The sequence below is a fragment of the Leishmania panamensis genome (genome assembly GCF_000755165.1).
Source record: "Leishmania panamensis strain MHOM/PA/94/PSC-1 chromosome 35 sequence".
NCBI classification, from domain to species: Eukaryota; Euglenozoa; class Kinetoplastea; order Trypanosomatida; family Trypanosomatidae; genus Leishmania; species Leishmania panamensis.
In genome coordinates this window covers 2,049,342-2,077,329 of record NC_025882.1, presented here as the reverse complement: position 1 = coordinate 2,077,329, position 27,988 = coordinate 2,049,342, and the positions used below count along the sequence as shown (strand labels likewise).

Sequence of the window (27,988 nt, the reverse complement as noted above, 5' to 3'; positions counted from 1 at the left end):
TTTGGGTGTGTGTGGTTTTGCTGCTCAGCTAGCGAAACAAATCGGCCGCAGTGCGCTTGCTCAGTGTTTCCTTACCCACCCCAAGCCTTTCTTCCGCTCTAATCACACGAGCGGGTGGGGAGGGAAAGGCGGTCAATGGACGCCCGCATATGAGTTGCTGCGCTTCTCCTTTTCTTGTCCCTCCCCCCCCCCCCCGCTCACTCTTCCATTTGTGCTCGCCATCCTTTTCTCTGTGTGCCTTTCATACTAATTGCCGCGCATAGGGCGGGTTCTTTGGCTTTTCTGCTGTGTTTCTCGCCATCCGAAGCGAGGTGAACAGTGTGGCGGGTTGCTGCAGCCCCTCCACCAAACTTCACTACAACAAAGACGAGCGCCGCTGCTCTGTTTTGGCTCTTCAGGGCAACACTACCTGTGGCGTTGTTGTTGCTGTTTCTTTGACTGTGGATCTCCTGCGCGTTGTTCACCCTGTTCCTGTCGTCGTCACACAGGGAGGCGCCATCACGTTTACTTGTGCGCGGCATTCGTGTTGGCAGCTGCGCCACACATGCGTGTGCTGTTTGGTATCTCTGTTGTATTCGGTCTCCGGTTGGTTGTAAGGGAGGCGCCGTACACATTGCGACCGCGTAAGCTACACGTATGCGGGTGAAAGGGGAAGGATGGTACGCTATAACACGGCTGTAATGACTCTCCTGAAGCGGATGGGCCCTCGCAAAGAACGTGGCCTCAGCCAACTCCCCAATACGCTTCTTGGAGATCTATCCCGCACGACGCACAACATGGTGGCGCGGCTTTCTTTTCACTGGGAAAGCGAAAGAACAAACAGGACACACAACAGGTCTTCCGAAGAAATGGTGCAGGGCAAATCTGTGCCGAGTTTGGACCAAATCTCCGATGCGAATCGGGTACCTCTTGCCGAACAGATTCCATGCCTACTTCTCTGTCTGCAGCTCTCGCCACCGGCCCTGCACACCAGCTCTGTCTCCATCCTGAACCGCTTTGTTCTGTTCAACGTTCCAGTGCGCGGTAGCGCGCCCCAAGTAAATGCGATCTTTGCCGCCATCATGCTGCACCTGCTTCCGCGTCCGTACGCAACGGTGCCGACGATAAACCTGATCTTTGCTGTCATCACGATTGGGACCATTCGAATTTCTAACAGCGAGGCCGAAAAGTGGGCGGGGCGAAAGGAGTCCAGCAGAGGGGTGCCGCAGTGGGTTCAGAGACAAAACGCAGAGGTGAGGGCGTTCTTAGCAGGGCTGCCGCGGTGGCTCCAGGCACTCGTCCCCACAACCGACAATTTAGATTTGGCGGAGATCATCGATGAAATTGCTCGGCGACTTCCACCAGCGGACGAAGGATTACCCGGTGACTACGTCGACGTCCTCGCTGCCCGCACCGACGAGGAATGCGCAAAGTATGACTATGGTTTTACGGTGAGGAACATGTACCACCAGTCCACAACGCACACGGTGTCCCCGGCAGAGTTCTTGATGCTAGTTCCAAAGCTGATTACGTTCTCGGCGAAATTCAGCAGAATGCGAGTTGCTGCTCAGATGGCTCAGAATGAGCGACTGCTCGACTTCTCACCACCGGTGAATCGAGAGGCACTGTACTCCGCGTTCGCTTGCACGGCGCTGCGCGGCGCTCTGTTGAATCTGAGCCTGTTACGACACACAGAGAAGATCCTGGCTGTGCGGGCACTCTCCTCATACGAGTGGTTCTTCATCACATCAATCGTGACCGGCCGCGAAAAGGCGTGGGCGCCAACCGCCTACACGGCAATGCGTATTGCAGGGCGCGTGGCCGAGGAGCGGCGCAGAGACGAGATTAAAAGAAGCGGCAAAGCTGAGCGAGATGTGTCGCTTTTGGGGTCCATGGACGCAAAAGGGCGCTTTCTGGTGCTCGCACATTATTCCAGCGGCATGAATGACCTACGCTTCGATCACGATCTTTTTAGCGCCGCGCTGGAGTGCACAGAGCCCCTGATGCGGGAGTACTTCAGGGCGCTTGAGGTTGACACCAATTCTTCGCTGAAGGCCCTTGATATGAAGTATCATGTCCGACAATTTCTTTCGGTTGTGACCCGGGCCGACAACATCAACGAAGAACACCTTGGTGAGGGGTCTGAAGACGTGGCGGACGAGGAGGAGGCCAAAGCCGAGTCGTCACGGATGGATGGTGTGAAGACCACCACAGGCAAGGCCACGCTTTCCCTACTGCAAGCCCTGGAGAAGTTCTTTACTGAGCCAATGCCCGCCGGTTCCGCTGCAGCTGTTGCACCGGCACCGTCGGATGCCCCGAAGCGCGGCAGCGGTTTTGCCAGGACAAATTTACCAGACAAAGGATGCGGCGCCGCAACCCTGTTGGAGGACCCTCCCGATGAGGAGCTGACCTTGCGTATGCACATTGTGGAATGCGCTATGGTGTACTGCCTATGCCGGCACGAGCAAACAGCGAAGTGTGACGACACAGCGAGTGAACTGATTGACCTTTCTTTGCGCTCTGCTCGGCGTATGCAGCGCATTATTGGTGTGCAGCTGCGGTATATTTCGTCAGTCATCCGAAGCACCGATTGGGACTCGCAGGAAACAAGCCTAGATGTTGGAATGTCCTGTGGCACATCAGCTGAAACAGTGGTTGTAGATGGTGTGAAGGGAGAAAAGAAGACCCTTCAGCTCGCTTGGAGTACCATGAAGTTGCTATCGGCACTTACCGCACGAAAAGACCTCAACTTGGCGGCGCGCGGTGATCTCGCCGAGATCGCTTCAGCTATCATGACGGACATCGCCATTTTCATAGACTCGATACATGACCACCGTGTGTTGCCGAATTCTTTAAACCGCAATCTCGCCATGCTTCAACGGTGGTACACAGCTCACAAGCGCATGTTGAAATCTAGCGCCATAGCGGCAGACGCGCCGCCATTTCGTAAGGTTGACGAAAGTGCGCGGATGGTAGTCGCCTCCTGCTTTGGAGTTGTGCAGCGGGTATTTCCACCTCGTCACCATCAGCGGCTGCTCACCGGCGCTGCGTCCACACTTTCTTTCGGGTTTCACAAGAAGTTGGTTATGGTACGAACGTTGGACTCTGCTGTGTCTCTCGCCCTCACAGCCAACATGACACTGGACGAACTGCCGCACATTGCTGACATAATGGCAAAGACGGTAGATGCGATTCGTGAAGCTGCCCAAATGAGGTTCCAGGTGCCGCCCTCCGATACGCAGCGCTACGAAGCTGAACGAAAACTGCGCAGCTCGTTGCTTCCGAAGACGATTCATCTGCTGCACCACATGTGCACACTAGCAGTCAATGACGAAGCGTGTCTTACTGCGACAGCAGCTGCGGTGGCGGCGTGCTCTAGCGAGGAACATATCGCCTTCTTATCGTGGAAGAAACGTGAGTCGGTCTTGAGTATGACGTCGTATGTCTATCGTGTCCTCGCGGATCGCTTTGCGCAATCACGCGCAAGCCGTGACCTCGCACACCAGCTTTTGATCATGGTGAGTCGCTTAGCTCTGGACCGTTTGGCATACAAAGACTCTCTTGTCTCGGTGCACGAACCGAAGGAGTGCGTGTCGGACCGCGAAGTGGAGCTACGGCACCTGGTGTGTGCCTCACTCATGTGGCAGGTGTCGTGCGTCGTCGCCTCAACTCTATTACAGAGTGTACCCCTCGACAAGTACCTCGGGATCATGCACACGTACATCAAGCGACACTTCGTGATATCCATGGGCACGCAAGAAGTGGGCGAGTCGAGCACGCTTGGGATGGAAGCGGAGCTGGAGTACTGCGAGCGAGTGCTCGCGGAAGTAGGGTTGTCTGCGCGCTCGGCGACGATGTGGGTGCCGACAACCACAAAGGAGGAGGTGATTCTGCAGTGCAACTTTGCCATCGCTGATGTCTTCTATGCGCTGAAGTTCCTGGCAAGCCTACTCTACACGGACTCGTGTACTTCCAATAGCCCAGTCTTTCGTACGCGATGGATAAGTCATGCGGAGCTTGCGTGTGGGCTTCTGAGGCGGTATCAGCGGTGGATCGCGCCGTCCGTTTGGCGCAACGTCTGGCGAGAGCTGGTTGCCGTGAATATTATGGTGCGAATAGGCCGTTTCACCTCTCTCCAACTGCAAGAGGCAACTGAGACGGCTGCGCAGCGTCTGTTAGTCTTCTCCAAGATCCGTGACAACAAGGGAGTGTGGATTGATACTCGAGTACCGCACCCCGCTGCTTCAGTGGGAGACGCCCGCGCCCACGAGGAGGCCTCCGCGGCAACAGGGAACACAACAGTAACACCGGAGCTTCTTTGCTTTTTAGATCTCTCGCGAATGTTCGAGCTGCAGGAGCAATTGACAGACATAAACGTGCGGATCTATCTTGCACAGCTGACAGATCGACTGAGCCGGGAGTGCGAGGAACATGTGCTCAGCCTGGCAGACAGTGGCACTAACCTCGAAGGAGAACGGCGTTTCAGCTCTAACGGCGTTAGTGAAACACAGGCGGAGAGAGAACAGCGTCAGCTGCGCGCCGCCCGCATGAACATCCTCTTTACCTGCCGGCGCATGCGATCGTAGCACGTCAGTATTTCGCACGCGCTGTTGGCGGCATTCGATTCAAAGAAATGAAGCGCTTTGTATGTGTGGGGGGGGGGCGTGCATTTCTGCGCGCCACTGTATGAGGATGCGTACTTGTGTGTCATCCGACGCATTGGTGGAAGCCTAACACGGCAGGAATGCAAGAGAAGGAGCTTCGCCTCTTGAGGTATGGGGCTGCTACGGTGCTCACGTATGTGGCTTTTTGGCGCGCGTGAGGCACCTCTCCGGCTAACGCCGCACTGTATAATGACGCAGATCTCCCTTGCCCCGAACTGACAAGTGACAGCCGTTGGTAGTGCACTCGTCTCCCCTCTCCTTCCCGCTCATCTTGACTTACGGGATAAGAGGAGGAGGTGTGTGTTGTTGTATGGGTGTGTATGCCCTCTTTTCTACCTGTCGCACGCTCGTCGTGTGGCCTGCACCTTTTCCCCTTCTCAGTGCCTCTATCCCACTGATTCCCTCTCTCCCTCGTGTCACTGAGGCTCCTTCTACCCCTCTTTGCGGCGCTGGATATTCCCTCTGCGTGTGTGTGTGTGTGTCCGTACCGAGGCAGGAGACTTGCACCTTCTTTTTTTTACTGGGACGCTGTGCGCCCCCCTGTCACCACAAAGAGAGTATCGCGCTAGTGCCTTTCTCAGCTTCTTGGGCGTCTGAGCGTGAACACGTATGAGAAACAATCCCTCGTCGCCGTTACCACTGCACCTGTCAGCGCTCCTCCTCCTCCTCACCGGAATCCCAGCTGCCGGCAAGTCCACCTTTCTCGCCGCTGCGCAGCGCCATGTCCTTCAAGGCGATAGCACCTCGAGAAAGGTGCCGCTCTTCGGTGGCCGATGTCAAGGTCGCATATGCTCTGTGCTACAGCTCGATAAGGTGCTCGCAGATCTCGAAGCTGCGACGGCGCACAAACAACACCCAGTTGCCCCAGCTGGGGAACGTAAGTTTAGCCCGCTGCTGTGGAGGCAAGCCACAAGGCGACTTTTGGAACTGACTCAGTCGGCGCTACGCACATGTATCACAGGAACCGTTGACGGCGACGCGAGAGAGGACGCGGTCGTTCCCATGGTGCTTGTAGAAGATAACATGCACTACCGGAGCATGCGAGAGCGCTATTATCAAATGTGTCGAAGCCTAGAAAGAGAAGTGTACTATGCACAGACACCGCACGATTCCCCAACAACCTCGGCACAGTCGCGGCAACCCTTCATTGTACTTTTCGAGCTCCGTTTTGCCACGCCGTTGGCCGTGTGCCTCGCGCGCAACGCGCGACGTGGTAAACCGCAGGAGGGGGCTGGTAAAGACCAGGCATGTGAATCTGCTTGGGTGCCACCGCCGGTGATCTGCTCTATGGACGCTTTGTTCGACCACTGTTACGCGCGCACCGACCGTGTGAACCCTGCAGCAGGGGAGCCGTGCCGTTTGAATCCATGGCAGTGGACTACAACGACGCAGCCGTGGGGGCTCTTGGTGCATGCCACGCAAGCTATTGAGACGGACGAGAGTTGGCCGGCCGTATTGCCGGAAACAGCAGCGAGTTTCTTCGATGTGGCACTGCAGCAGTCTGAGGCGTGGGACGCATGTCAGAGGCAGTGCCAGGAGATCGCCTGCACTCACCTTCAGCGGTTACGCGAAGATGAGGACATTGATGAGGCCACACGTCGCCGGCGGGCTGCCGAGACGGCACTTTCCCACGCCCATCGGCTAGACCTGCAGCTTCGGGGCATCGTACACGCGTTCCTTTCTCAGCGGAATCATCGGAAAGCACATGGCACTGAAAGCGTGTTGTCGACGCCGCAGGGAGCGGCCCTCTTCCGCAAGAGCATTGCAGCCGCCAAGCAAGAGGCCGCACAGCGGTTCAGAGTGCAGCTACGGCAACTGGGTACGGAGAAAAACGAACCGACGGACACGATCGCCGTTGACTTGCTGGGCGGTAGCATCGATGACCTTCAGGAACTGGTTGTCCAAGAGTTCCAGCAGCGTGTTCTGGACCTCTGGCGAGATGCTGAGGTGTGTGTTCTTCCTACGTCACACACACAGTGAGTGCGAGGAAAGAAGGCTCTGCGTCGCGGCAGGGGTACGTCCGGGCCACGCAGGACAGAAGGGCGAAGTTGGCTGTTACATACAACGCCTTTCTTGGCGGCCATGTGTCGTCTGTGCTGACCTCTTTTTTTTTCCTTTCTTTCGTTGCACTGGCGCGTTGTTACGCTCTGCTCTCGCTGATGCGTTGAGTACGGCACTGCTACGGGATGCAGCGTATAAACGTTTTTGCACGCTGCATCCAAGCAATATCTGACAACGATGTGCTCTACTGCGAACGACGCATAGCCTCTCGTAGCCTCCCCTCACATCCCCTCTTAGCTCCTGTCTACCTCGATGTCGTCATTAACGTCTCTGGAGGGTACAACTGGTGCGTGCCGTTTTTTTGTTTTTCATACACCCACCCCCTCTCCATTCTTTTCACTCGCCAGCAAAGCTCTCCTTTACTGCCGCACCTTATCGCTGTCTCCCCCCTCCCCGCCCTCCTCACTTCTCTTTCGCCCTACCACTGCTCCTCACACCTGCTCTGTGACAGAACACACAAACCAGCGCTGCCGGAGAATGCGCGCCGTACCCTCCACATCTATGTCCTCTTCACACGTCTTCATCGCATCGTCTGAGGCAATGCAAAGCGCACTGGAAGAGCTCCTGCGATACAGAGCCGCCTTGACCGTGCAGGAGGAACTGGAGCGACTGTGCAAAGCACACCTGCCCATCTCACCTTTCTCAGACGCCAGAGGTCTCCTACCGGGTGCCATCTTTGAAGGCCACCAGAGTCTCGCGGCGACGACCCTACATCCCTCTGATAGCCGGCACCGTGAGTATGTTCAGCAGACACGGGAGTGGGTTCATCCCGTTCTCGACGTTCGCCGGCAGGCGGATGTCGTGGAAGTGGCACAATCAGTCGCCACCACCACCACCACCGCCGCGACGCGCCTGCGCCTGGTGGCGATGCAGTACGTCCAGGGCGACATACTCGGTGTCGTGAAGCCTGCGGAGTTGGCAGACGTCGCTACCGCAGCCACGTGTGTGCAGTCGCCCCGCTCCGTCTCCGTCAAATACCTCCGCCTCGCCACTCCAGAGCCCTTCTACCACGACGCACTCCTCCCAGCACTGGAGGCCATTGAGCCCCACCACGCCTCCAAAAACCTTCTTGACCTGTGGCTGAGCAAGCTGTGCGGCGCGGCCAACAAGATGAGCACCTCCTTCAACCAGAAGCGCAAAACGGCATGGCAGCTAACTGACGAAGCGACCTACATCTTCTACGCCGCACGCAAGCAGCTGGCGGAGCGCATCGTGACGGTGCGAATGCACAGCAGCCAAGACGGTGGAGCGCGGCCGTGGGAGCTAAAGGTACACCTACAAAGCAGGGATGAGCGTCTGCTGGCGGTGCTGGGGTCCGCTGTCCTGGCGACTGACGGCGATGGGTCGGCGGAGACGGCCGTTGTGATCGACCTGATGGGAAAGACCGTAGACTCTAGCGAGTGGGTGTGTCTGCGGGAGTGGCTGAGGCTCTCGGCGCCGTCGCATGGTAAAGCTCCCTTTTCGCACGAGGGGTCGGATGTGGAGTGGACTGCACTGAGTGATGTAGCGCTTTGCCTTCGCATTCCCGTAAGTGTGGCCGTCGTGCTGCGTTTGCACGCCCGCTACGTTGCTCGATACGCAGCGACGAAGCCTTCGGCGAGTGACAACTTTCTGCACGCTCTGGCGCGCTTGCTGTTGCGCTACCACGGCCTCTGTGGGGGTAGCATGGGGAAGGAGTCGGGCTGGCAAGCCGCCGTGCCGCCCCCGGTGATGGACGTGTTCGAGCACCACCACCAGGGATTGCTCTCTCCCCAGCGTCCAACTGTCATCGTGGAGTGTTTTGCGAGCCCCTTCAACGCAACGCGGCCCTTCTTCTTTTCTGTCTTCCATGACACAGATGCTGCATTCGGCTCTCTGGGGAACTTCTTCGCCTGCTGTGACGTTGCGGCGTGCATCGCGGCCGTGGATGCGGCGGCGACGCCTTCCTGTAGGGCGGCCGGGACCCGAGGGGAGTCCACTGCCCTTGACACCAGTGCTGATGGCGTTGCCACTGTGTCGTCGGTATCGCAGCCGCACTGCCTCTTGCGACTGGAGTGCAACCCTCCGTTCGACCACGAGGTCATTGCGGCAGCCTTTGAGCATCTGCTGCGATGGCTGGAAAGCGCTTCGTCGGCTATGGCCGTATCGATCCTCATCGTCATTCCGGACTCCACACAAGCGCACGCCGCCAAAGTGCGCTCAATCATCGAGAAGTCCCGCTTCTGCCGCTGGGCGCGCTCGCTGCCACCGCGGGACTGTCTCTACGTCCACGGTGCACATCATCGTGACCCTCCCGCAGCAAAGGAATTACCTCGTCGCTTGCAGGGCTGGAAGCGTCCCCGCGACACTGACGGCACCGCCACAGCCCCTTCCCGCCTCGCCGTTGATGCAGGCAGCCTCATTTGCTTGTCGTGCCCGACTCGGCTAATGGTCATTCAAGATGACATAGCCGAACACGCGTGCAACGGTGCCGCGATTGGGGCAGAGGTGTGTGCTGCTTGGAGCCAACTATCGCATGCCGTGTCTAGTGCAGCTCGATGAAAGAATGTGCTGGACGTCACCCTGGTGTCCCACTGCGAGAAATGACTCCACCTTTAAGCTTTTGGGGGCGGGGGCTTTGGCTGCCGCGCTTCCCTGAAGGTAAAGAAATAAAAAGAGCGTCCCGCAATGTCGACTTCGGCGCCGCAACATCGTCAGTCCGCTACGCTTGTCCTTGAGGAAATATTTTTGCCCCGATTGCGCTACTGCCCAGGCACACGCGCCTCGTGGTGACGGCACCTTTGCTGAGCCTCCCAGAATTGTGCTGTGTGCATGATGCTGCCTCATATTGCCTCATCCCCCATCCTCCTCCTTTTCGTTCTTCTCACCTTAACTGACTTACTCATCCAACTTGCCGACTGTCACTGGACTCCCCTGCGGCTTCATCGCTCGTTTATTCGTGATGAATCCCTAACAAATGCGTCAAACACCCGCCAGTCATTACTCCGTTTCGCTTGCTTGATACCTTTGCTTCAGTTCTTCACTGTGAAGAGCGTGTCACAGTCCTCTGCGATTCTCTGTCATTTCTTCTTTTTTTTTTTTGCTTGAAAAGGTACCAGAGTGCCTTTGGCGGCGCACCTAATCTTTCTCACCTTGTGTGCCTCGTCCCCAGCCTCACTTCCCCTACGTCGACCTTCAATCAGCGAAGCGCAAACAATTTCGCCACACCCCTTGGCACGCTCGCTCGCGTCTGCGTGGGTTGAATTGCATTTTTGTGTATGTTTTGTGACTGTGGGCACGTGTGGCGATTGCTCTCATGGTTGAAAGCACCTGGATTGTGTGAATTTGTTTTTCTTTCCTTTGAACTCCCTCCCCCTCCCCCTCTCTCTTCTCTCTTTCCTTTTGCGCTGTCATCACACGCGCTTGTCACACAGCACATCTGTGCACGGATAGCCTCTCCAGGGCACAGGATCGCCTTTTTTTACTATTATTATTTGCGAGGGGGGGCTCATTGCTGATATTGTTGTCCTCCGTCGATCGAGCGTTCAGCTCAATTCCCGCACCTTCGCTGACGTTCTTCACTGGTATCTGTGTGTGAGAGTGTGTGCTCGTCGTCTTGATTGGTTTACCACCCCCTCCCTCTCCCTCAATATACATATATATATATGTATACATAATAGCTCCTCCCCCCCTCCCCGCAAGCAGCTACAAGAGAGAGAAGTGCGGCAGACTTCTTTCGGAGAGTAAGGCAGATCACCTCTCTTTTTTTCTTTTCGTTTAAGTCAAGGATGGACGACACATTAACGAGCTACGAGGCGCGTGTGCGACACCGCGCCGTCGCGCAGGACAGGGCTGCGGTCTTCACCACGAAGAGTGTGGAGGAGGCCGAGAACAAACGGCGAGTGGCGACACAGCGTCACCGGAGCTCCAACCCCTGCCCGTCGTCGATCACACAGCGCTCTGATCTCCCCCTGTATGACCTGAGTTCGATCCCCGAGTGGCTGAAGGGTAATCCATTCATCCTCAGCTACTACCGCGCCGGCTACACTACAAAGCAGTGCTTTAAAAGTGTCTTTGCGCTCCACAACGAGACGCTCAGCATTTGGACGCACCTGCTGGGATTCCTCACTGTGTTGGTGCTCTCCCTCCACATCCTACTCAGCCTTGGCCTGCACCGCACGCAGGACTATCTCGTCTTCTCAGTGTTTCAGCTTGGCAGCATGGTAATGCTGGGTGGCTCCTCGATCTACCACACGCTGAGCGCCCATCACTGTGAGCAGGTGCATAACGTTGCCCTTGCAATCGACTACTTTGGCATCACCTCCATGATCGTCGGCAGCTTCTACCCTCCCGTCTTCTACCTATTCTCCTGCCTGACAGTGGTGCGGTCTGTGTACCTCATCACCATCACGCTCCTAGGTATTCTTGGCCTGATGGGGCCCTTCTTTACCTTCTTCAACACTCAGCAGTTCTACTGGCCACGCATGGTTCTCTACTCCTCCCTCACCTCCATCGGCATTCTTCCCACGATTCATATGTTCTTTGCGCTGCCCACCAACGAGCAGACCTTACCGCTCTACAGGGGTATGTTTCTCATGCTGGCCATCTACAGCGTCGGTATGGTGATCTACATCTTTCAAGTCCCTGAGAGATGGTACCCTGGTCGGTTCGACGTGTGGCTGCACAGTCACCAGCTATGGCATTTCCTTGTGCTGTGCGCTGCAGTGGTGCACTATTTCACCTGCATCGGCGCCTTTCAGATGTGGCGCGTTACGCGCGGAGTGGGCGGTGGGTGTGCGTAACACAGAGCTCACACAAACATGCACAGCGCAGTCTCTTCAGCGCTTGAATCAAAGGAAAAAAAGAGATGCTCAACGACTCTGGCAGTGTCAGTTCTCCTTCGCGTAGTTGTTGCCCTTCTCTGCTCAGTGAGTGAGTGCTAGAATTGTGAGCATTGATTTTGTTTTAGTCATTCTTGTCTCTGTGACTGTGGCAATCCCGGCTGCTGTGAGAATCACTGATGAAGGTTGCCTGGTTTTACACTCACACACAAGCAGGGCGGAAAGCAAAAAAAAAAATCACCGACAAAGTGCTGGCACGGATAAAGTAATGGGCTCTCTGAGAGTACAAGAGATGTTTCCCCTTTTACTTAGTTCGCTTTGTTTTCGCCTACTGTTGTTGCTTCCCCGGTGTGTGTCATCCTCATCCCCACCTGATGATGGGGGAAGAATTCAGCGCGCTGCACCTCAGGTTCTAGCACCCCCTCCCCCCGCTCGGTGCGGAGGTGGCCAGGCCGTCCCGCTATCCCACCCCGCATTGCCGAACCACTTCGGGCCGTGAGCCGGGGGGAGGGGGTCAAGCACCTACGGCGTAGCGAAGCCCGAGCGCGGCGTCGCTACGGGTGTCGGCGGCGAGGTCCGTGGGCGGCGTGGTGTCGGAGCGGCCCGCGACAGCATACAGGTCTGCGCCACCACCCCCGTGCAATGGGTCAAGTGCCAGCGTGACTCGAACGCATCCCACCCCGGCCTCTTACTGCCTACTACCGTGGGGAGCCTGCATGTCGGCCCGAGGGGGGGAGAGGTGCACGACGTGGCGACCGGCACGATGGCGGCGGCGGTGATGAGACCGCCGAGCCGGCGCATAGCCGCAGTGCCTGCCCTACCGCTGCGGCACACCACGCGACGGGCCTGCTGGGAGGGAGAGGGGGCGGCGTAGAGTGGGGTTGGAGCTCGTCTTGCACGGCAGCAAATGGACACGTTTGAAAGAAAAAGCGCGGTTGCCTCTCCTCGTTTGCTTCTCTTTGCGGGGAGCTCATAAGAGCTCACCTGGACCGACCTCTCGTCCCTCAACTGCTCGCGCTTCTGTTTGTGCGATATCAGCGACCAAGAGAAGAAAAGGGGGATTTTCTGCCACCGAATAGGGTCGAGCACACAAAAAAAAAACCTAAATAGTAATAATAAAAGAGGAGGCACGTGTCACCGGCACCTAAGCTGTATCGATGATCACCGTTATGGGTAGATGGCATTGTCTTCGTTGCGCATTTTTCGTCTCTCTTTGTTGGGGCCATCCCTCCTCGCATCCACTCCCACCACCACCTCCTCCTCCTTACGTTCTCACTTTTTCTTTCTTCTGTGCTCTTTTGATTGATGTTCTCCCCTGTTTGTGTTGTTCTCCCTCGTGCGTGCTGGAACTCGCGGATATGCGACTGATCCAAGTGAATGAAAGAGCATTTTAGCTGCTTGCCTCCTCGTTCTCCTTTGTTCTAGTGTATGCTCCCTAATGCGTGGATGGATAGCTGTGCGTGCGCCAGAAGACTAGCTCTTGGTGCCACAAACACACGAGCTCGCGAAAGAAAAAGAGTAGTGGCGGAGTGGGCTTCATTGCGTGTGTGTGGTGGGGGGGGGGGAAGTGTCTTGACCCATTTACGTTTTATTTTTCGATTCGTTACTCTCATCATGTGCAGTGTACGCATCACTGGCTATAAATCGAACGCTTTACCACTCTTTGCTTTTTTTTTCGTTTGCATCACTACGTTTCCCTGTGTAGGAACATCTGCGTGCGCGCGATCGCTGCTGAGCAATGCGTTCTCGGATCAGCTCTTGGCTAGCGATGTTCGCCTCTTTCGAGCATGTGCGTGTGTGGGCCACGGTCTTGCAGCCGCTCACCTCTCCCTCCCGTACCTTCCGTACAGCCTGTGCGGACGGAGAGCAACCACTTCTTTGTTTCGTTCCTGTGTCAATCTGGTCTCTCCTTCGCATCTTCCCCCTCCACCCCAACACTCCCTTACCCCCACACCCCTCCTTGTGTTTACTTCAAGGACTTTTCTCCATGTCGCTCTTCCAACGAGGGGAGCGGGAGAAACTGGATGCGCACGAACGCACCAGCGCGCCTCTCACGCCTTGAAGTCTACTCGCCCCTTCGTTTGGTTGGGATGTGTCTCTCTTTTCCACGTCCTTTTGTGGTTACTTTTTCTCCCTTACTCCTCCTCCCTCGTTGCTCTATGGCACACCGCACGCTCAGTACGACCTCCTCGCTTTGCCGTCTTCGTAGGCTCCGTGTGAGAAGCCACGCAAGGGGGCGTGCGAGGGTCCCGTATAAGTGCTCTTGTTTGATGGCCGGTGTCTCCCTGTTGGGGAGTGTGCCGGTGTCCCTGACTATGCCAAAGAACAGGAAGGTGTTGGCAAGAAGGGTGGTGGGGCACGCATTGTTTCTTCACTGGGGTGCGTGCAGCTGTGTAAGTGTGAAGGTGCTCAAGGAAGCTGCCGAGAGAGAAAGACGAGAGAACAGGTGATAGGAGAGGAGATGAATTTTTGTTTCGTTGGAGTCTGGCACCACGTTGTAGAATGTGCTCGTTTCCTTCCTTCTACAAGCCGCAAACGCGCATTTATTCTCGGACCTCTTGCTTCATTCTCTTCTCCTTTCACGTAGGCGCTCTTGTGGATAATGGTTTCACATCCCCCTGCTGACTTCCACCACTAAACACTGTGACTGTGGCGCATCCACAACCTCGTGGTGGTTCTGTGTGTTTAGTTAGTGGACTCTGCTTTGTATTAATACGCCTCGGTAGCGTTCGACTGGCTTTCTTTTTCGTGTATCCCCTCTCTCCTTTACGCTGCAACAGACCACAGTGTGCAAGAGTGCGAGGACGGCGCGCCCGCGCTGTCGGCCACAGCTGGCATGGCGCGCTACATCCAGAGCAAGGGGAAGGGGCATCCAGCGGCCGGAAGAACCCGCGCGATGGCCGAAAAAGACGCGGCGCCTCCTACATCCGCCCGGGTGGGCTGGCGCGGCACCGGTGCCGGAAGCATGACGGGAGCCCCCCGAATCACACCCCCCGTGTCTCCCCCGACGTCAATGGGACGAGTCTGCGCACCGCATGATGGGATGCCGCGGCTGGAAGCGGCTGAGGGGGGAGACATGGCGCCCAGGCAGAGCACCGAGACTCCGAGAGCCCTGGCCTGAGGCTGGCCGGCCTCCTCCCTGACCTCCCCGGGCATGCACCCACACCACCGCCGCCGCCCTTTGAGTGCAGGGCCCGCGAGGCGCATGGCCCGATTCGACGCCCGGCGGATCGGCCTATCCCAGGAAGTCGCCGTGGTGCAGCAGAGCGGCATAGGTGAGCTGTGGCTGGGTGCGTCTATTGGCAGACTTTGCTTGCGGTGGAATGACAGTTGGAGAAAACAAATATTTTTTTCCTTCACGGTGTCGTCGCTTACGTACAAGTGATGAAATGATTCCATGAGTCTGATGACTATGGCGAAGGTGCTGCAGTGCGGTTGATAAGGCGGCTCAGCCTCTGCGCTTCTCTTCCTCGCAGCCACGCACTCCATCTGCACTGCCCCCCTCCCTCTCATGGTAAGGCCTCGTGCATACCATGGGGACTGGTCAGCAATATCGTGGTGTTGGGGCTACGCTCACCAGCGGTAGATGCGGTGGAGCGCAACAGTAACACGTTTGTGAAGCGCTGTTTCCACTTGAAGCTCTCGCACCTCTCCTTTCCCTCGCTCTTATTGTTTGCTCTTTTTTAATGTTTGGGTTTCGGCGCTCGGGCCACCTTGAACCCTGCGAAAATGCACTTCATCACAATGTGTCTCGCATCGGACGGCTCCGCCTTCGCTGCTGCCTCAACGCATTGTGGGATCTTAGGGCTACGTGGGGATGGTGAGCGCGAGCTTGGTTCGACTTTTTCTCGACTTGACAGAGACAGCACGGGCATACGTATGCGTGTGTGTGTGTGTGTGTGCACACGTGTTCTTATGCCTTGAGACCATCGAGCATTTCGAATGAAAAGCGGGGACAATGTCTCTTAAGGCAACCGACATTACCGTAGGGGACAGAGCACTACACCGTCCATTATGCAAGCTTAGCAAAGAGGACAGTCGAGTGCTACTTAAGAGCCAAGAAAGTAATGAGTCGCTACCGCTGGACTCGAAGACGGCGATCCCGTCCGCACATATGCCACCCATGTGTGCAACTCGCACGTGCCCCACACACGCCTCAGAGAAGCCGCACAACAGGACCAAGAGCGGCGAGCGAGCCCTAGTCGACTTCCTAGCCCACTCGCTGACAGAGGTGGTGGCGCCGCCTTTTATCCCTACGGAGCGGGAACACAACTTTTTCATGAGTAACGCGGACAATCAGTGCAGTGGCGACAGCAGCACGCAGATGATCGTCAGATTAGGACTCGACAATGCGCAAACCTCTACAGACCCTTTCGACGCTGTGATTGTGCACAGAATAATCGAGACAGAAGACGTGGGGATCTCCGTGGCAGGTACGCAGGACACCACTGGCGTGAGTTCCGCAGCACCTTCAATCGCACCGGACAGTAGAGGCACTCCGCTTCATCAGGAACAGCTAGCTCCAGACGCGAAGACGCCGGAGCACGGCTATCGGCGAAACAAGCGCCGCCTTTCCCTCGCTGCAACAGCGCCACCGTTTGACACGACGAGAGAGCAGCAGTGGAACCTAATCAACCGGGGGCGTGACCAGACGCTGCCCCTGTACAAGTTCGAGGAAGTCCCGCCTTGGCAGAAGCATAACTCGTACATTGGCAGCCGCTACCGGGCCTTCTACACAGCTCAGATGTGTTTCAAGAGCCTCTTCGGCTGGCACAACGAAACCATCAACGTGTACTCGCACGTTCTCACTTTTCTCGCCTTTCTTGTCTTCACCGCGCTACTGTACACCACGGTGCTCAGCAAAGCCATCACCGCGCCGTCGCTCAGCGCGTCTAAGTTAGTATATGGCATCTTCTGCTTCGGCTCCCTCATGTGCATGCTAAATAGCTCCATATATCATCTCTTCAACAGTCACTGCAGCTGCCGCGTCATCACGGCGATGGGACGGCTGGACTATATAGGTATCACAGTTCTCATCGTCTCCAGCTTCTTGCCTCCGCTGTACGTCATGTTCCACTGCAACCCAGTCGCGCGAACCGTCTACATTACGGCGATCTTGGTGCTCGGCACAGTCGGCATCATCGGCCCGTGGACAGATGTGTTTTATGAGCACAGGTGGGTGCGGGTGAGTGTGTTCCTTGGTCTGGGTTTTAGCGGCCTGGCGCCCGCCCTCCACAGCCTCACGATTATGCCAATGAACGCAGTGAGCACGCCGACGTTCCTCGGAATTTTACTGATGGTGCTTCTCTACTGCTCCGGCGTGGCGTTCTACGTAACCAAGTTCCCTGAGTCTCGTTACCCAGGCCACTTTGACTGCTGGCTCTCCAGTCATCAGTTGTGGCACTTCTTTGTCTCTATGGGAGCCCTGGTGCATTACTTCAACTGCGTCAGCATGTATCAGCTGTGGCAAGTGAGCGATGGCATGTGCGGATAAATTCCACTACATGTTGTCGGTAAAAAGCTACTTGGTTTCTGCCACATTGGGTTGTAACAGTGGTGAGAAACTGCTTGCCTCGGCTCCCTCTTTCCTTTCACTCTACGCACACGCACTGGCCTGCGCTACCACAGTTCAACATTCCCACGCCCACGCGCGTACTGAATGAGCAAACCTGTGCGAGCAGTAGTTCGAGACCTTGGCAACTAAATACAAGACCAACGTCTTCTGTGCCAGCCATCACACCTCCCTACACGCTGTGTGTGTGTGTACGTGTGCCTTAATGATGTTGCTTTTTTTTTTTGCCTGCTTGTTTACTTCCCCGGTGTGTGTCATCTTCATCCCCACCTGATGATGGGGGAAGAATTCAGCGCGCTGCACCTCAGGTTCGAGTACCCCCCCTCCCCCCGCTAGGTGCGGAGGTGGCCAGGCCGTCCCGCTATCCCACCCCGCATTGCCGAACCACTTCGGGCCGTGAGCCGGGGGGAGGGGGTCAAGCACCTACGGCGTGGTGTCGGAGCGGCCCGCGACAGCATACAGGTCTGCGCCACCACCCCCGTGCAATGGGTCAAGTGCCAGCGTGACTCGAACGCATCCCACCCCGGCCTCTTACTGCCTACTACCGTGGGGAGCCTGCATGTCGGCCCGAGGGGGGGAGAGGTGCACGACGTGGCGACCGGCACGATGGCGGCGGCGGTGCTGAGACCGCCGAGCCGGCGCATAGCCGCAGTGCCTGCCCTACCGCTGCGGCACACCACGCGACGGGCCTGCTGGGAGGGAGAGGGGGCGGCGTAGAGTGGGGTTGGAGCTCGTCTTGCACGGCAGCAAATGGACACGTTTGAAAGAAAAAAGTGTGGCTACCTCTCCTGTCGTTCTTTCCTCTTTTGACCCCCTTGTCTTCTACTCTCTTTACTGCGATCAGTGCTACTACGAGTGCCTTGACTTCGCCATGGTTTCTTGCAAGAACGGGCAGCAGGCGTCAAAGCGGTTGCTATCCTCTCGACGTGGTATGAAGGCATCTCCGCCGCCGATACAGCGCTCGGCCTCTTGGGCGTCAGTCCCTGCGAACCCCATGGAGACGAAGAGTACACGGTATGCCCGCAAGCAAGCAAACTGCGAACACGCCAAGCCCTACAATGGCGACTCAACACTGCCACTCTACATGATCTCAGACGTGCCCATGTACCTACGCGACAACGGCTACATCCTTCGCGGGTATCGCGCCTACTATACTGGCAAGCAGTGTGTCACAAGCGTTCTCCGCATGCACAACGAGACAATCAATATTTGGACACATCTTCTGGGGGTCCTTGTGTTTCTGGGGATGGTAGTCCAGCTGTTTACCCAGCACATCATTCCAGAGTATCTTGCAGGTAACGTGTTCCACCGGGAGAACCGCACGGCAACGCCGGTCCATGTTAGTGGCGCGCGTACCCGTTTGCCCTTTATCATCTTTGGCGCTTTCTCGTTTAGTTGCGTCATGTGCATGCTGTGCAGTGCGTGTTTTCACACATTTCTGTGCCACATGAGCGAGGAGTTCTACCATCGTATGCACGCGCTTGACTACTACGCCATCACCCTCCTCGTCGTCGGCTCCTTTCTGCCCTTCTGCTTCTACGCCATGCACTGTGCCCCAGCGTGGCGGAACGCGTACTTGTCAATGATTTCCTCCTTCGGGGTGGTAGGGTTGATTGGGCCCTTCTTCCGTCACTGGACCTCTGAGGCGTTTGCGACGAAGAAGATCATCTTCTACGTCTGCATGGTTGGCTCAGGGATTATTCCGACGATTCACATTTCGCAGATGATTCCGCTAGATATCAGCGCCCCATATGTGAAGGGATTGCTGACCATGCTGGCGCTCTACGGGTTCGGGGTCTTCGTCTACGCTTTCCGCATCCCAGAGGCAATATCCCCGGGCACCTTCGACTTCTACTTCTCCAGTCATCAGATATGGCACGTGTGCGTGCTGGGGGCGGCCATCACACACTTTTACAACTGCGTCGCCATGTATCTCAATCGCGGAACAATCGTGTGCGTGTAGGAGGATGCTCAAGACAAGATAATAATGGGTGTCCCCCTGTGCTATTGTTATAGGAGATGATGGAGGGGTGCATTCACTCCTCCTCTTTGCTGCTCTGTGCCTGCACACACACTTGTTAACTCCCTTCACTCGCTTCAACGACTTACTATTTCCTTTTTTGTGTCTAGTCTGCCTTTGGTTAGGCAGTATGCGGCATCAGTTCCGCTTTTTCTCTCTCCTTGCCTCTCTTTCGAAATAGAGTTTGAAGTAACTCTCTGTTTGGCAACACTATTCCTCGTTCTTTTTAACAAGCGTGTGTGTGTGTGTGTGTGTGGGTGCGATCGTTCTGACTACTACACTTTGTGCTGCCGCTTTCTCACTCTCCCGTCTGCCAGCGTTTGTGAGGGTGTGGGAAGGTGTGCTTGTTTGCTTGTTCCTCCCTCCCTCTCCGTCCTGCACATCACTTCTTTGCGTCTGCCGGCTCAATACATTACGATGCGATTTTGTGTGGCAAAGTTATCGAGTAAACAAAAGCGCGCTTTCTGTTGCGCTGGTGGTTTGCAGCATGAAAAGCGGCACAGTAAACAGGCGTATCATACAAAGGGAAACAAACGGGGGGGGAAGAAGGACGGACACCTGAATCCGATCTTTTCTCGGCACGGAATACGCGGCGGAGGGGAAATTCAACGTTTCTTTCTCTGCGGCCAAGCAGGGTCTGTGTACTGTACTGAGAAGAAGGGTGAAGTGACGGCAAGACGTTATGGGCGCTTCTTCTCTTCAACATGGCTGCCTCGTTCTCTCGTCTCTACGTCCCACTGGAGCTTGCTGCGCTCTCCACTATTCACCATTGGGGTTGGTGAGCAGCAGCCACCTCACCTCCGTCCCATTTGTCGGGTACTCCTCCCCACTTCTGTCCCTTAATCTTTTCCTGTCACTCCTCCCTGTCCGCACGTATGCGCTATGTCTTGGGAAATGGCCGCAAAGACGATAGACATCTCGCTCCTGCTGCGCGACTTCTCCGGCGTATACCATCTATGCAGGAGGAAAGGCCACCCTCATCGCTCACGGCAGCTGTGCCTGCAGGGCGCATCATCGCGCGACTTTCTGCAACGCTGCGGCAGACAGAGCAAGCGTGCGCCGAAGTGTCAAGTATTGAAGGGCTTCTATGCTCTCTGTCAGCTGGTGTCGAAGATCTGACTCGTACCTCAGCGATGTCAGTTGATACGAGGACAACCAAGTCCTCACTGGAGAGACGCAACGCAGATGAGCTCACCATGGAGGTGCATGTACCGCCTCAGCCCACAGATGGATCATCTCCGTACAACTGGGTGGATCGTCGAACCTTGTGCTCAGCGTTGGAGGGCAGCAATGTGTTTCACAGAAGTGGCCTCTCCACGACCTTCTCTGCCCTTGAGCGAAGCGTCAGCAACGCTATGGCATTTGAGCTTTTCCCGAAACTTCAGCGAGTCACCGATAAAGTGAGGCAGCTTTGCTCTATCGTCGACGAGCGTGCGCAGAAGGCACAACAGAGGCAGTCGCTTCCCCACGCTAGGGCAGAGTGGATGTGCGAGGCGGTACGCGCACTCCATCGAATTGCCCACGCCTCGCTAGAGTCGGAGGACGCCGAGGCAACAAAGCCCTCCGTTACCGCGCCTTGTATTCCCCCTCCCTCGCCTCAGCAAGCGATGGGCATTGTGCAAAAGAGTCACGTGTTCCCCACACCGAGTGATGCGATTTGGTGGGAGCTGTACGCTGGTCTTCAGGGCGTGCTGCACCGTACCGCCCTTTCCAGTGCGAGCACCGCTCTCGGAAAGAGCGAGGAAGTTGCGGAGAGTCGTTTAGAGCTACAACGGCAACGCCTACTCTCCCTGTTAGAAGAGATGACGATGTGGCTTGTCGAGGATACAAGTGCCACGCGCTGACTGGTCGTGCTTCTATTACTAACGCACATCTGCTAACAGGTACTCTGACTGTCTTTCAATCACTTGGGTAGACATTTCGTTTGTCCTTGCCGTAGCGTTTTTTTTTTTGTACTGCGCCTGCTGCTCTCTGCTGTTTTGTTTGTTTATTTGCTTCTGTGGTGTCGCTGCATCCCGTACGGTGGGAAGGCACCAGTAAACACACCCCTTAGTCTGTGGCCGCACCAGGCAAATGAAGCGAGCTGCCACAGACAGTCTCATTCTCTTTCAAAGCACACGTCGCCGCACCTCACCTCACTCTAACCCCCCCACACACACACACAGAGAGAAACACACGCATCGCCTTGGTGAAACCTCTTTCACTTTGATAGACGTACTGCTGTGCATGCATTCGATCAGGACTCTTGTGGTGGTGAGGCAGCGCCTACAACCTGATTTGAACACCATCGCGCACGGTTTCACGCGCGGACGACGTTGAGGTAAATGTGTGACCTCCCCCATCTCCATCTGTGTTTGCCTCTCCTCATGCACGCCTATGTGAGCGACCGGTGCGTTCTGCGCAGCTCGGGTTCGCGTGTCTCTGCTCGAATAAACACAAATGCACGCCTCTCCCTCACCCCCTTTCACCCTCGTTTGTGTTTTGCTGTTGCTTTGTGTTTTGCCCTCAAACGTTCGCGGCAACACTTTTTTCCAACCTTACCCCCTCTACCCCGCCCTCTCCCCACCGAAACAGTCAAGAAACACGAGCACACAGGCTGAAAGACGCAGTCACGTGCAGGCCGTCTACATACACGTCCGCAAACGGTCGCCATCTCAGCCACGCAAGAGCGGCCACTCCTCTCTTCTCCCACACTGCCATCTGCGCTGACCATTTCTGTTTGTGGTTGCTGTGTCTGCTGTCTTTCTTATTCTTGCTCAGCTCTCTTCTGTTCTTCTTTTTTGTCTCTCTGACCGCTCAGGCAACTGATACCTACATACACGGAACACACGACACCCTCATCCGTACGTGTAGGTTTCGGGTGCACGGCTCTGTTCTTCTGGCGTGCAGCATCCTCAACTTGGCAGTCAAACATCCACAAGAAACAAGGGAGAGCAGAGCAACAAGCGAGCGCTGCTTGCGGAGAAAAAAAAAAGGCGGCAGTTATAGTGAAGCAGAAGGACAAAAAAGAACATACACCGCAACGTCAGCGGTAAGGAGTGACCAACGAAGTCAGCAACGCATCAGGGCGAGAGCGAGGTCATAAAGAGGTTCACCTAAAGGCAAAAGGCAAACGAAAAAAAAAACGAACATATCGCAAGACAGTGGCAGCAAAGGAAGAAGAAAAAAATCGAGAAGGGAAAGAAGGTAAAAGGAGACACAAGACGAACAAACGAAAAAGAATTAGCCGCAATCAGAAAAAGGGAGTCATTTCCCTCTTGCACTGCAGGAGTCGTCGAGAGCTGCGTGGCTTTGCTTTTTTCTTGCTCCGTACGAGAAAGTCCAGGAGAGTCCGAAGAAGGAGAAGGAAAAACGAGAGAACGTTGGACCCCTCACGTTTGTGTGTGTGTGTGTGTGCTGCTGCTGCTTCTTTGTGGCCTGTAAGTGCGTCTGTGCGTCCCCTTCTGTGTTTGTCTCTTTTGTTGAGTTCGTTGGCGCCCCATCTTCCGCTCCACGTTGGTCGTCATCCCCTCAACCGCACGCAGAGAGTCCGAACTTCTTTTGAAAAGACAATCCTCTGTGTGTGTGTGCGCAGTGGTCTCGTTCGGGGTGTTTACCTTTTGAAGAATCAACACGAGTGTTTCCCTTCCCCTTCTTACGGTGCTCTTTTTCGCACTGTATCAGCCCGTTTCCTTTGTGGGTGGTTTTGTCTTTCTCACAGTGGTCAAACGCCAGTCCTGACATCTTCCTTCCTTTGCCTCCTGCGAACTCACCGCCCTCACTCTTGTCCTTCATCTGTGTGTGAAGTCGATTCTGGTTCTCTTTTTACCTTCCTCGTTGCTGATTTTATATTCCCTTTTTTTTTTTGGCGACTGCACGTATCCCATAAGCAAGTTTGGGGTTTTTTTCTGCGGTTGTGTATCTTCTCTTTCTTTTACTTTGCAAGTGTTCGTGCGTGCGTGTGTGTGTGTGTGTGTTTGTGCCTAACCCCTCGCTCAAACTGTTTTTAGCTCGTGCTCTCTACTCCTCCTCCTTCCTTCACGCCGATCACTATTTGTTTCGTCTCTTGCACTGCCTCCCCTCTTTTATTGCTCCCTTCATTTCTCTTTGCTCTCACCGTGTCTTGCTCGCCTTTTTTTTTTCGAGTGCTTCTCTCTCCCTCTCTCTCTCTCTCTGTAGGTGTTTTCGTACCTCGGTGTGGGTGTATAAAGGTGGGGTGAAGCGTTTCCCTCGTGTTATTCGTTGATTTCACAATTTCACGGACTCTCTGGCTTCGCATCCTCGCAAGTATACCTCATCTCTTTCCCTCGATCTCATTGTGGGTGAGGTGCGTGCGAGGTGTGCCTGTGTGTCTCTGCACGTGTGTCCGTGAATGGGATAACACCAAAGGTCCTTGTGTACGCCTACAGACACGGATTTACTGTGCGTGTCTGCCTGTGTGTGTGTGTATGTTATCTGTGCTCGGTTTCTTCTTTTGATTTTTTGTGTGTGATTGTTGAATCCTCTTCCCACTGCTTCTCTTCCTTTCTTGGAAAAAAAAGAAAAGCACAGATAAAAACGCCTCCTCGCTACCTTTTTTGCGTGTGCATCGGTATCCGGGACAGTAAGCGCACCTGCAGCGTTGTCTTCGTTTACAACCCCCTCCCTACCCGCCCTCATCTCCTCTTCCGTGGTTTTTTTCGTTTTCTGTTTTATTTCGTCCTGTTGTGTAATATACGTTCTGCTTAAAACCCACCCCTCGGGTTGCGGTCAGCCATTTCATTACAACAATTCCTTTAACCCCGCGTGTCTCCTTTGTTATTTCTGGTCTTTCTTTTCTTCGAGGCAGTGCGTGGGTGGGTGGTGTCGTTATCTTCCCCTGACACGCCCACGCCGAAGCGCCGCCTCTTTTCGCTTTTTTTCCTTCGCTAGAAAAGGGAAGCGACCTTAAAGGAAGCGCATCGTCGTCGTCTTTTGTTGTTGCTGTGTTGCCTTACCTCGTATTTTTTTCTCTCCTTCTCTTGCTTTGCGCACCCACACAAATCGGTTTGCTGCAGTTCTTTTTTCTACCCTCGCTTCGCAAGTTCTCGCTCTCTTTCTCGCGCTCTCTCTCTCTCTCTCTCTGCGTGCGTGCGTGCTGGATTGAAACGCGTGCTTCTCCCTCTTCTTTCTCTCGTTCTCCCTCCCTATTCCCTATTTGTCGAGTACGGATACCTTCACGTACTTGTCCCGTTTCTTTCCCCGTTCCCGTTCAGCATTTTTTTGGGAGAGGGCCTTGTGTGTGTGTGTGTGTGGGTTGTGTTTTCACGTTCACGCAGGCCTTGTGAGTTTCTCTTTCTTTCCGTCGCCCTCGTACTTTACTTTAGTACTGCCGTTTCGGCTGGACTCACTTTTTTTTCTTTTGGCTTTGCTCCCCTATGTGAACAGAAAAAAAAGCCGGAGTCACAAGACCAAAAAAAAGGAAAAGAAGGAGTAGCACGACAGCGCTAAATAACAACTGCAAGAGGCTCTAAATAGGAACAAAGAAACTGAAGAAAGGCCCGAAGAGACCTCGAGCTTCCAACAAATACGCTGACACACTGTGTATGTGTGTGTGTGTGTACCATCATCCAGCTCTGACGAAACAAACATCTCTCTTTTTTATCCGTATATACCCAAGTAATTGTTTCTTGAATTGCTCCTCTTTACTTCGGGTCTGTGTTTGTTTGGATTTCTTTCTCTCCCTCCCCCTCTCCATCTATGTGTGTACTCGTGGCTTGAATGTATGTGTATACGAACTGAGTCGCTTGTTTGCAACACACAAATCCTATTAAGTGCTAGTAAGCAGAGGAAGTGAGGCACAGTTGTCAGAGCAGCAGAGATACCCTCAAAGGCAACAAGTGTTTCCGCTACTTCAAGGCAACTACATCTTTCCTGAAAGTTGCCACCTCCCCCTACCCTTCCTCCACCCCCCGTCTTCCTGCAGAAACACGCGAAAGGCACGAACACCACTACTACTACGCATCCTGCACATAGCAAGCATCTCTCTTTTTTTTCCTGTGTTGGTGTACCTCCGCCACTGTCCCTCTTTGCACGTTTGTGTAAGTGTGTGTGTGTGTGGGTGGGTGGGTGCTCACCTGTCACAAGCTTCTTTATCCCTCTCTTTTTCCTCCTTTACCCTTTGGTGGCTTGATCGCGCTGTTACACTGCGTTGACATCACCTCGAGGTGCTTGTAATTCAACGAGGAAGCGCTTGCGTGTGTTCCACCCCACCTCCTTATCACAATCATCTAGGTGGTCTTCTTGTACAACACAGGTTTGCATTTTAGCTTGAATATCTCGTCAAGAAAAGAAAGAAAGGCAAAGAGTCAAGTGGCGGAGAAGGCCACGGAAACACAGCCAAAGAGGAAGCGCTAACGGGGGAAAGACACAAGTACCGACGCACGCTCGCTCTCGATTTCGCACCTGGGCCTAAGCTCGCCAAAAAGGAAAGTAACGCACGGAGGTGTTCCGGAGAACAAGGAAAGAAGGACAGGAAAGACGAGAAACGTGGAACTGGTGAACACCATTGTTTTGCTTTCGCCTTTTTTGATCTTGTTTTTCTTTTCTTCAGGTCTCGTTGTATTTTTCCTTATCTTGAGCAATACTAAAGAAAGAGACTCATTTGGTAATGGGCAAGAGAAAAGCCCATTTCCACACACACACACACACAAATAAACTTACAAGAAGCGGTCGCTTGCTACCTTTTCGACTCCTCTATTGCACTTTCGGTCCTCCTTCGCTTTTCTTTTCGCCTATCTCTCTCCTTGTGTTGTCGCTACTTATTTTTTTTTTTGAGCGTGCCTCTCTGTGAAGTACACTCGTTTTGTTTTGTTTTTCGCTTTGTGCGTATTTATATCCGTGGGGTTTCTTTTTGTTGTTGTTGTTTGCTCGTTTGTTTTTCTCGCTATAGCATACTGCAGACTTCCCTCTTCACCCCCTCGCTTCTTCCCCTCCCCTTTCCAGTCGCTGAGAGGGTCAAAGGGAAGAAGAGGAAGAAGCGGTCACAAGCACACGCGCTCTTTAACGAAAAAAAAAATTGTTTTTGCTCTTCCCTTGCAACTCACAAAATACTTTTCCTTTTAGTAGCTTTCCCACTCGTTTGACTAGCCGTGTTCCTTTCTTACTGCCCTCTCCCGCCCCTGGATCCTTCGTCAAACCCTCTGCAGCTCACACCCCTTGCTGCAGCCTGCGACACGCCACTGCCATCACCACCAGCACCGCGGCACAAATCAATCCGAGAACGTGAAACTCACGTTAATTGGTGTGCGTGTTCTTTCTGGGGGGTCCATATTCTTTTCCTTCGCACCACTATTGCTGATTTGTTTTCTTTTCTGCTGTCTCGACCCTCTCAGCACCTCTACCTGTGCCTGTGTCGTGTTCTGCAGTGCCAGCCACGCATCTCTTATCACTGGATTCCACATTGTGTTGGAAGAAACGAAGAATAGAAACAAGACAGGCTGTCTCTCTTCCCCTTTTTCTCCTTTTTTGTTAGCTCGCACTTGTTGATTTTTCTTTCGACGTTTCTTTGGTGCATACTTTTTGCTCGTTCACTTATTCCTTCTCTTGGTGGTTTCCTTTCTCGCCTTTTTTGTTGTTTATAAGGGAAAGAAGTAATTAAAGCGGCACGCTAGGGCACATATATATATATATATATATATATATAGTTCACAATAACGTTTTGGTGTGTCTGTGTTTGCTTCATCTCTCTCCCTGAATTCAGCTCGCGGGGTGACTCTCTCCCTCACTCACTTCTCCCTTATCAGCTACCAAGCTTCACACCCACTCCTTTCCTTTGGGTTTATGTGGTAGTGCGTGTGAGCGACGGTTCAGTTACCTACATTTTGCTTCTTTTTTTTTTGTATCGCATCACTTGTTTGCTCTTGGTCCCTCTCATTTACTCTTTCTTCATCGTAGCATCTATTTCTGCTTTGTTTTGCTGGACGGTCTCTTGTTTGCCGATACTCTGTATGTATGCTTTCCTCGTTTTTTTTTCGATTACTCATTACCTCGACTCAGTTTCCCACTTAGTGATTTGCTTCTCTTCGCGTGGGCCACCTCCTAAATTTCGCATCTTCAGTTGGCTTTCGAAAATCCCCTGCCTCCCCCTCTCTTCACTCTTCTTCTCTGCAGACTTTCAAAGCTGAGCTGTGCTTACCCGCTGTTTTTTCTTGTTGTTGTTTGTGCTGCCTCGGCTGCTATCCTCTCCTATTTCACCACTATTGAGAAGAAGACAACAAGAAAGAGAAACAAGCCGGCACAGCGCTCCCATCTGTGTCTGTTGGATTCTCTTCTTCTACCACTGATTGTTTTCATTCGCTGATACCGTTGGTTTGCACTCAAGGCTTTTTGGGCCAGCTTCCCTCCTCCCCCGACGGAGGCAAACGACGAAGCTCACGAGCACAAAGACCCGTTTGCTTTGCTTTGGTTTGGTTTGTTTGTTTGTTTTTCATCTGCTCTTGTCCCTATTTCTTGCAGCAGTCAAAACGGGAAAAAAGACCCCTGCCTTTGGTTGGATTCCATTTTATTATTATTATTTTCCTTTTTATTTCAAGTTCCTTCTGTCCTTTTTTTTGCTTCTTATCTTGTTTTCGCTTGGTTCTAGTTTCGTTCTTGAGTTTCCAGTCAGTTCACTCCCCCATCTTTGCTTCGCTCTGCTGCTCGCGCATACGTTAGTTCGTGTGCGTGTGCAGGTGTCTGATAGCGTTTGATTTTTTTCCCGCTTGTGTACCGTGTTTTCGTCAGTCTGTTTCTTCGTTTTTTTCTCTTTCCCTTGCACACAATTCCATTGCAGTATATCGTTGGTGACGTGGGTGTGCGCGCGCCTCCTTGTGAGACACCTGCGCGCTCTCACCCGCTTTTCGCCCTTTTCTAGATCCCCCTCTCTCTTTCGACGACTCGCTGCTTCTCTCTCCCT

At 54.3% G+C, this 27,988-nt stretch overlaps 7 protein-coding genes across 7 annotated transcripts, besides 2 other annotated features; all 7 read left to right on the top strand.

The window, feature by feature from the left end:
* Window positions 1–656: 656 nt before the first annotated feature.
* Window positions 657–4,565, top strand: LPMP_355680 (hypothetical protein; the record flags this gene model as incomplete). Its single annotated transcript, XM_010705197.1, has 1 exon — window positions 657–4,565. The coding sequence occupies one exon, from the start codon at window positions 657–659 to the stop codon at window positions 4,563–4,565; it is 3,909 nt and encodes a 1,302-aa protein (XP_010703499.1).
* Window positions 4,566–5,252: 687 nt separating this feature from the next.
* On the top strand, window positions 5,253–6,623 carry LPMP_355670 (hypothetical protein; the record flags this gene model as incomplete). The annotated part of the gene is made up of 1 exon (XM_010705196.1): window positions 5,253–6,623. One exon carries the CDS (start codon window positions 5,253–5,255, stop codon window positions 6,621–6,623), a length of 1,371 nt encoding a protein of 456 aa, XP_010703498.1.
* A 621-nt stretch (window positions 6,624–7,244) lies between these two features.
* LPMP_355660 (hypothetical protein) lies at window positions 7,245–9,224 on the top strand (the record flags this gene model as incomplete). Its single annotated transcript, XM_010705195.1, has 1 exon — window positions 7,245–9,224. The coding sequence occupies one exon, from the start codon at window positions 7,245–7,247 to the stop codon at window positions 9,222–9,224; it is 1,980 nt and encodes a 659-aa protein (XP_010703497.1).
* A 1,226-nt stretch (window positions 9,225–10,450) lies between these two features.
* LPMP_355650 (adiponectin receptor protein 1, putative) lies at window positions 10,451–11,464 on the top strand (the record flags this gene model as incomplete). The annotated part of the gene is made up of 1 exon (XM_010705194.1): window positions 10,451–11,464. One exon carries the CDS (start codon window positions 10,451–10,453, stop codon window positions 11,462–11,464), a length of 1,014 nt encoding a protein of 337 aa, XP_010703496.1.
* Window positions 11,465–11,873: 409 nt separating this feature from the next.
* Window positions 11,874–12,421: a repeat region.
* Window positions 12,422–15,461: 3,040 nt separating this feature from the next.
* Window positions 15,462–16,997, top strand: LPMP_355640 (adiponectin receptor protein 1, putative; the record flags this gene model as incomplete). Its single annotated transcript, XM_010705193.1, has 1 exon — window positions 15,462–16,997. The coding sequence occupies one exon, from the start codon at window positions 15,462–15,464 to the stop codon at window positions 16,995–16,997; it is 1,536 nt and encodes a 511-aa protein (XP_010703495.1).
* A 399-nt stretch (window positions 16,998–17,396) lies between these two features.
* Window positions 17,397–17,848: a repeat region.
* A 98-nt stretch (window positions 17,849–17,946) lies between these two features.
* On the top strand, window positions 17,947–19,038 carry LPMP_355630 (hypothetical protein; the record flags this gene model as incomplete). Its single annotated transcript, XM_010705192.1, has 1 exon — window positions 17,947–19,038. The coding sequence occupies one exon, from the start codon at window positions 17,947–17,949 to the stop codon at window positions 19,036–19,038; it is 1,092 nt and encodes a 363-aa protein (XP_010703494.1).
* Window positions 19,039–20,051: 1,013 nt separating this feature from the next.
* Window positions 20,052–20,939, top strand: LPMP_355620 (hypothetical protein; the record flags this gene model as incomplete). Its single annotated transcript, XM_010705191.1, has 1 exon — window positions 20,052–20,939. One exon carries the CDS (start codon window positions 20,052–20,054, stop codon window positions 20,937–20,939), a length of 888 nt encoding a protein of 295 aa, XP_010703493.1.
* Window positions 20,940–27,988: the final 7,049 nt, after the last annotated feature.